The sequence below is a fragment of the Atta colombica genome, unplaced genomic scaffold (assembly GCF_001594045.1).
Source record: "Atta colombica isolate Treedump-2 unplaced genomic scaffold, Acol1.0 scaffold126, whole genome shotgun sequence".
Classification (NCBI taxonomy): domain Eukaryota; kingdom Metazoa; phylum Arthropoda; class Insecta; order Hymenoptera; family Formicidae; genus Atta; species Atta colombica.
The window spans coordinates 5578889-5588127 of NW_017259213.1; the positions used below are offsets into that span (position 1 = coordinate 5578889).

At 27.0% G+C, this 9239-nt stretch overlaps 1 protein-coding gene across 1 annotated transcript in view; it reads right to left on the reverse strand.

Moving 5' to 3' along the window:
* LOC108694943 overlaps positions 1 to 8379 on the reverse strand; it is a 14156-nt gene extending 5777 nt beyond the window's left edge. The window contains exons 1-5 of the mRNA XM_018204635.1: positions 8349 to 8379; positions 7458 to 7727; positions 6063 to 6531; positions 5855 to 5958; positions 3716 to 3745 (exon numbers count right to left, since the gene is read on the reverse strand). Coding sequence (XP_018060124.1) covers positions 3716 to 3745; positions 5855 to 5958; positions 6063 to 6531; positions 7458 to 7727; positions 8349 to 8379 — 904 coding nt within the window. The remainder of the gene's footprint in view (positions 1 to 3715; positions 3746 to 5854; positions 5959 to 6062; positions 6532 to 7457; positions 7728 to 8348) is intronic.
* Positions 8380 to 9239: the final 860 nt, after the last annotated feature.

Genomic DNA, 9239 nt, shown 5'->3' on the forward strand with positions numbered 1-9239 from the left:
GACAAGAAAAAAAAAATTTTTTTTTAATCGGTTCTCAGCTCGAAAGCTTTCATTTCATGCTAAAAGAAGATATCCTTAAATTTTCATTAAAAAATATTAAGATTTAAAGATTATTAATGAACGAAAGTTCAAAGTTTCGATTTTCCTTAATACATGTTTAATTTGATGCAAAAATGACTTAATTCGGATTTTAAATGTAGTACTGTATGTTTTTTTAGTCGCTGAAAATAACGCAATAATTCATTTAGTACGCCTTAATAAATACAGCCTGATTAATGAGAAAAAAATGATCAAATTTTTAGTTCAAGATCGATTTTAGCAATGTTCCAAGCGTTCAAATGAATTGTCTCCCCTCAAATTATAAGTCTGTTCTTCCAAAAATCCAGATGGAATTTTCCTGGAATCTTCTACAGAGCCTTTAAAAGTTGTATTTAATTGGATAATAAAACTTTGATTTAAAAATTGTTCACAGCGACTTCCATATTTTAAATGAAAACATTTTAAATAAAATATAATTAAAAAACCAACATTAAGAGGAAATTTTGTATTATTTTTTTGTATTACTGATTTCTTGTTTCTCAAACAAGAAATCTTTAATGCACAAAGGCCTAAATTCCAATAAACTATTTATATAGAATGAATAAATTAAATTTCACATCTTGTGTTGGCTCTAAAAACTATTATTATTGTATTGATTTACGTCAATTAAGCCTTAAAAAAAAGATCTATTTTAGTTATATTATAAATGAATATATTTGATTCATTACAAAGTGTTTCATGATATAATTTATAATAAACAACAACCACGCACACATTAGACAAAACATAATCTTATTTTTATTACAGAAATAATAGAAGATACTTTCTAGATAAGAAATTATGTGTGTCAACTTGTAAGTACAAAACCATGAATCTATTTGTTTGTTTAAGTAATTATTGCATATTAATATAGTATCTTTAGTCATGTTTTGTCAATAAAAATGATGCATAGTTTATCAATGATTTTAATATCTGAAAATAATAATTATTTCTATTTAATGACATTTGAGAAATACGTTCTCAATATCAATTCTTATGTAAGAAAGACCGAGGTTAGTAGAGAGCCAAATTATTTTTTAATTATTATTTATATATACTCTCCATTTTTTATTTTGATTTTGATTCAGATATTCATTTGGCCTTTCTAAAAGATTAGATATTATTGACGAATCGTTTTATATATGTAAACCGAACTGTGAGCAAACAGCATTTTCATTATATAACATATGAAAGACGGTTTCTTGTTTATAAGCTTTATTAAAAAAAATTTTATCATTAAATATAATCGCCTTTATTTTTGTAGCATAAATGTATGTGACTTAATAAAAGTCAAATTTCCGTCAAATTTTTTCCATGGAATGGAAAGCTATTTCTTAAAAATAATAACAAATTATGAATACCAATCAAAGATTGCAGATTAAATATGCAAAAATTATGTCATAAATAGATTCAAAAAGTAACAACAAGGATAACTGTAAAATTTATTACCGAAAAAATATAATTACCGTTACAATTATAAAAAAAAAACGCTTAATAGTCTTAATTAATAGTCTGATACAAAACAAAGTAACTTGTAAGCTTGTAACAGTAATGGTATAATTATTTCCATTCCCTAGTTATTTCTGCGAACTCTGTTTCTGCAAAAAAGTTGATAAATATCATTATATTATATATTTACATATATTTAATAATATAATTAATGAGCTATGAGATACATGAATAAGAACTTTATTTTTGTTTTGATAACAATTAAATACTATTGTCTGATACTCGTAATTATTTAGATGCAAACACATTGTTTTTTTTATTAATCACATATTAATATATCATTATAATCTTCAACCACGTGTTGTCAGTAAAAACGATACATAACCACATGATGTCTTTAGTATCTAAAAAATTATTTTTATTTAGACAAATAATAAAATAGTTAACAGATATTAACTAAAAAATATTTTGAAATGATCTTTTTATGTCTACATATATCATAAAAGTCAGAATATTGACTAATAATGATTACTTTATAATTTGCACATATAAATATTTTTTTAAATTTAATACATAAATGTAGCATATGTTATTATTACATGTATAATCAGTAAAAAGAGGAGTGTAATCTATAGAAACGAGGAGCACTTTTTAATTGATATGTTGTCAAGATTATGACATACTGGATTATGATATACTGACTGGCATTGAAATTTTTGTCATTTAAAAATTAGATTGAACATATGAGGATGGGCATATGAAATAGTACGTTTGTAGATCTCATTTCGTGTGAAAGTCAAAAATTCATGTGAATCAGTACAATTGTAGATTGTAGATCTCGTTTCGACTTAAAAGGAAAAGAAAGAAGTGATGGATCCCGTTTTGCATTCAAAAAATAATGCATAATCACAATGAATTTCTTTTTTTGAAATTATAAGTTTTATATTATCCATGTATCCATTAAAAGATAACATATTAATTAAAAGTTTTGGTGTAGATATTAACTGTTTCATTATCTGTTTAATTATTAATTTTATTAAAATTGATATAAGTACTTCTCAAAACTCATTTCGTGAATGTTCTTTTAATAAGGTTTAAAATTAATAAGATTTAATAAAGTTTAAAAAGTTAAAACTTTCTCAAGGTCAATTAGATCGTGACCTTGACAACATATACCAAGATCATCCTGTCATTTTCATTTTTATTCTTTACAGTCTAAAACGGATACATCAGTCAATATTTTGAATTTTATCATATATGTATCAAAATTAGTAATGTAATATGTTCACTACAATAAATATTTATATTTGCTAATTATATTAAACTGACAATTATTAAATGAAATTTTTATTTAAAAAATTACAAGTGCACGTATACAGGGTATCCGATTGTGATCGCATCATCTCTCAAATAGAGTGGACTAAACTAATTGTAAGTGAAAGTCCTATATCATTTTGCAATTTTCGCAATAGATAACAAAAAGTTAATTATTAATTGTCGAATAAGCGATTTACTACTAAATGCATGGTTATTACCATGCACAGAAATATTGCAGCAACATTGTAAAAATATTGCCAAATATTGCTGCAATATTTTCAGCAACATTGCAACAACGTAAAAATGTCCGTTTTAAAAATATTAATACGTAATCTTGCAGCAATATTACAACATAATATATATGCAATATTAGGTTTTGTGCACAATGGAGGAATACTTGCAGTATTATTGCAGAAATATTGTAATAATGCAGTAACATTGCTGTAATATTACAATGTTACTGCAATATTTATTATAAGATTTTGTACTATATAAATTTAAATATAAAAGATTAGAAGTAGGGGTAAATGTAACATGCAATGAATACAAATAAAATATGACTTCATAATTAATTATGTCTTTATATTTTATAGGTGTTCTGATATACTGTCAGTACTGAAAATCCATAAAGTATATATAACGTGAACTATAAATTTTCAGTACTGGCTGTGCATACTTCTACTTCTAATTTTTTATATTATACGTCTTATATCTTATTATTGTGTTTGTTGTGCATTATATTTAATCCTTACTTCTAATTGTTTTATGTCTGTAAATTATAGACATAATTCCTATAAATTATAGACATTGATGACGTTTATATCTTATGTCCGTTTCCACTAATGTAGATTAACTTTAATCTCGATTCGACTTACTCTTTGTCTTTTTTTAATCTTTAGAACTAGAAAAAGACGAAGAGAAGTTGAACTGAGATTAAAATTAATCTATATTAGTAGAAATGGACATTAATCGGATTTAATAATATTCATAGTAGAAACTAATCATTCATTCCATTTTTCAGAGGAATATAGTTATGAGATTGGTCAGTTTCATAATTACAGATGTTATGAAACCCGATTAAGTGCCTTGTAAACGTGATCATTAATTCCTATGCTTCCATTATATACAGGTTCTTATTTTATTGCGTTATACACAAATCAATATAGTCACAAACAAGTCTTAACACTCAAAATGAATTTTCTAGCAGAGGCATAAATCGACATAGTGACAAGAGTCATTCTTGTCTTTGTTTCTTACTAATTTTTGAATAAGGACAGGATGACTCTTGTGTCAATTTGTGTCTCTTGCTGAAAATATTTTAAATGCTGTTGCAACATTGTTAAAGTAATATTGCAAAAAGAAATCTTCACAATGTTTCTGCAACATTGTATTGCAATATACAACATTGAAATGTTACAGCAATATTGCTACAAGTTTCTATGCTGTACGGGGAAGCATGTGAGGAGTTATTTACTACAGACAGCAAGTATTCTAGGATGCCCTGACGCATTCGCGCGCGCGCGCGCGTGTGTGTGTGTGTGTGTGCGTGCATGCGTGCGTGCGTGCGTGCGTGCGTGCGTGCGTGCGTGCGTGCGTGTGTGTGTGTGTGTGTGTGTGTGTGTGTGTGTGCAATTTTCGACCTGATTATGAATAAAGTCCGAAGCTATCCAACTTTCGATTTTAGTGTGTTCCAGTTTAGTATGTTCCAGTTTTCTTAGTGATAACGGTGACCGATGTGGAGAGAAAGAGCAGGGTGGAAAAAGAAGTTGCATATGAAAGTAAAACAGATTACATTAAACAATAAGGAGTAAAATTATAACGAGAAAATTCTAAATAATCTTACGCTGCAAAAAGTAACCATTGTTAATGGAAAAATCTTTCCTGCAGTGAAGTGAAAAGGGCGTTTGGCTCGCATTATCAACACAATAAAATTTCTTGCGTTTTTTGATTCCAGTTTGTACCATTTAAGATCACACATCACACGATATATTGCATTGCACTTGAATATTATACGTACATATAAGAAAACATATTAATGTCCATGTCATTTTAATCAGAAATATTTCTGGCAGGAACTCGAATTGAAGTTACATTCCGAATTAAATTTTCGATTTGAATAAAGTCCGAAGCTATCCAACATTCGATTTTAGTGTCGATTTAGTGTATTCCAGTTCTCTTAGTGATAATGGTGATCGTTACAGATATATATGGTAATTACCAAACATCGAAACTGAAAGAGAAAGAAAAGAACCAAAATTCAAACCGTGGTAACTGTTATAGTAAAACGAATGGACCAAAAGAAAGAAAGAGAAATTGGATTTAGCCTCGGATCATTATCTAATTCGAAATTTTCAGTCCGAGTCCCTAATTTCCAAAAATATTAGTAATAATTAATTGAGACTTAATTAATTTCTTAATTTTTCAACGTAAATGAGTGAAGCATTCCATATTCGGTCAAGATAAATCTTGATACCTAATAATATATTGTATAAATTTTTTGAATTTCTAATTTAAACAAACTGTGCACTAATTATTTGGAGATCTTGAAACACAATCTTAAACGGAAACTGGAGTAACATAATAATATAAATATAATTATAAATTGATAAACAATTCAATATTATTGATGTTAATAAACTTTAGCGTATTGTAAATAATTTAATTTTTCATTACAAATTGTAAATTAAAATTCACATAATATGTAATTAAATACCAATATTCACCTTGACTGAATGTACAGACTTAATGCAAATCTCAATTCATTATTATTTAATATTATTTCTATCCTTTGTCCAAATATGACTTACTTGGTCCATTACAAACTCTCCCGCTTCACAATAGAGAAAAGTATTTATCAATAAAAAAATAAAAAGCATTATCGAGTAATATCCTTGCGCGATAACAGTTTTATCTATTTTTCCGTCAGTAAGTATCTAAAATTTTATAAATTATAAGAAGATAACGAAGTGTAACGCATACATTAATATATTTTCTTATGTTTTACTAAAACTTACAATAGTAAGTAAAAACCCACTTAGGCAAAATACAATACAGAAATGTAACATTAATATCAACATCATTGCAGAGTATGTATTTTCGATATTGTCGGCAAATCTGCAAAAATAAGAATATTTAAAATAATTATCAAATTAATTTTCAATAATTTTTTCAATTCTATTTTGTTAATTGTCATATACGATGATAATAAAAATTCATACCTGATAAGACGTAAATGGGTAGCCACAATATTATTTAAAACTTTATTGAAATTTTTGCATGAAATCAAATTAATTAATCGACATCTAAGATTTTCTAACTGGCCACAAATGTGAAGAACTGTTAGTACTAGAAAAAAATCTACACACATATAAATAGTACCTCCTAATAAGGCCGTCAAACTATGAATGAAAAATGTTAATTCAAATTGCGGACTCTTATCCGTACTGTAGAAATTATACGTCTTCAACGGTAACAGTTTACGCACACCCGTGATATTTGTTACGTATATTATTTGAATGCCAAAACAAGGTAGAGTAATTACTGTAAGAATCATTATTACCACGAGAACATATCCAATCATCATAATTAATCGCGCTGTTTGTGCTCGTTTTATCATCACATCTCTTTCTCCATCCAGTTTGAATGCCATCCAATCTTCCGCCATCATATTTACAATTGACAAGAGAACTTAAAAATATAAATATATACGAAATCTATCCCAAAAGTATCCAATCTTTGCGTATATCTTTGCTCTTGGGCATTTTCTCTCTCCCTTTATTGTAGAAAGTAGATTCAGTATTTAGAAGGAATTTTGAGTAGTACATCCACCAAGCATGGACCCAACAGTCGGCAATGGTAGTTGCCACAGTTATGTAAGCTTCGAAGATTCCGAGCGTGGCATTTTCATATTAACATACCTGCTCATTCATCTCACTTAATTCGGAATTTTTAGACTAAACACGGAGTTGTCCAACTTTGACAACATCTGTATAGTCCAGGTATAGCCTCGTATGAATTCTGGGTATTTTCTAAGTTCAAAAAATCTATTGGAAAAAATATTTGACGATGTAAAGAAATAAATTAATTGCGATGCTCAGAGTATTCGACGCTCATTATACTGCGTACTGTTGTCGACTAAATAACTGTTGGATCGTGCTATTTATTGATGGGAGTACTTCTCATGGTCCTTTACAAATATTGAAAACATTTTTGGAGAGAGAGAGAGAGAGAGAGAGAGAGAGAGAGAGAGAGAGAGAGAGAGAGAGAAGATGCCCAAAGCCAAAGACATATGTATGTAGAGGTTAATTAGATATTTCTGATGATTGATCTCGTATACATATAAAATTTAAATATTGTTAAAGTAAAAATATCGTTAAAATATTGAATTATTTAAATATATTGTTTATAAATTATCATAAAGAGAGAATCATACACACGCTTTATATTTTATTTCCATATACTTTGGTATATAGGAGTAAATCATAAATACAATTTTTGATTTCTAATGTTATAATTTACAATATATTTGTCATTATAATTAGTCATTATATTTATAATATGATTTAGTAAATCTACGGAATATAATGCTAAACATTTTATAATTTTGAACATACCTGTTTGTTTCCGTCGAAAGATAACGTATTTCATTGATATTATCAATTGGGGTAACGTTGTATGTAAATTATCTATCACAAGTATCATATTACCCCAAACTTCTATAACCGCACATATCATCGGAATATTAGAAACAAATATTAATAAAATAAAAACTATGCCAATCCAAATTTCTGGCCACAAACTTTTTTTAGTACATTTGTTGGATTTAGGCCATAAGCCCACCATTTCGAAACCTAAACGATGTAGATTAACTGCCCACATGAAATCTAATAAATTTTTATACCATATAAGCGACTAAATTTGGATAAAATAATGACAAATTAATACATAAATAATTAAACAATTATACGAAAATAAATAAACTGATGCATAGAATAGAGATTAATCATACGGCAAAGCCAACAATACCAATTTTATTCGAAAAAAATCGTTACAATCGGACACAATACTCGCTTTATAAGAATCATTCGCATAGCATGTATTTTATTATTTTATTATTTATATTGTATTGAATTTTATATTGTATTGAAGAAGACGCAAAAATAGAGATCGAAATGATTTGCCGTTGAATTTTCTAAGAAATAATAAATTGTTACATACTAAGAACTTGTGTTTGCTCGAAAAAACATTCCATATTATACACACCATATTATATTGATTTATTTGTTCTGAGTCTTGTTGTTACAACATTTAATTGAAAATAAATAAAATTTTTATTGCTATAGTATTTGTATTTTTAATATTTGCTTTATAAACATAATAAACTGCTTTATAAACATAATAAACATAATAAACTGATAAATTAAGTTTTTGATACGTGCGACATACATATCGGAGTTAAATTACATTAAACGGATGATAAATGGAAAATATGTAACATGACATACCTCTGTATCCTGAAGATTTTGTAATGTCCATATGGAAAATTAAAGTGTGAAAAATGTCTCTTTCTTTCGATGATATAATATAAAATGATTATCACATGTTTTCCATACAGCAACTCCATAGTTCTGAAACGCTGCATTAAATATTAAGAACGCTATCCCCAATTATAGTTTCTCATATCATAAGATAGATCTTATTAATGTTCAAGATATAAAAATCATTTATATCTAGTCTAATAAAATAAGAGATAAAAATATTGCATCGCATTATATGTTTGTCAAACTTGCTTAAAAAATTTTTTGTATGCTTTATATTGCTTCATTATGTATGCGTTCATTGCAAAACGGAACATAACGCCATTGCATCTTTAATGCAACTTTTTATACTAGCCACAAAAAATAATAGTAGAAAAGAGATAAAATGAAATTGCATATTATACATATCTTTTAAATGTCTCTTTTAAAAATATTTTTATTACAATAAACATAAGTGAAGAACATAATATTATATCTAAATTATAAGTGGATTATAATTCGTACCTTACAATTGTTCATGCATTTTCAATGATAAAATTCAATGATAAAATTTCAGTGTCTAAGATTGCAATTTTAAGGTATGGCAGTTCTCAAAGATCTGACAATATTCATTCAATAAAATAACAAATGTTTTATATTATGCAGTGTTTCTGTTCATTGAAGGTAAGGGAGCCAACCAAAAATCTTTTCTCAAAATTAAAGTAAATGATAAAACATATATAGATATAATAACGTAAATACATTCATCTTGCCATATTAAATTGGTAAATTGCAGTTAACGCCAAAAATTTTATAAAATGTTATTATTATTAATGAATATATAATGTTATTATTATTAATGAATATATAATGAATATA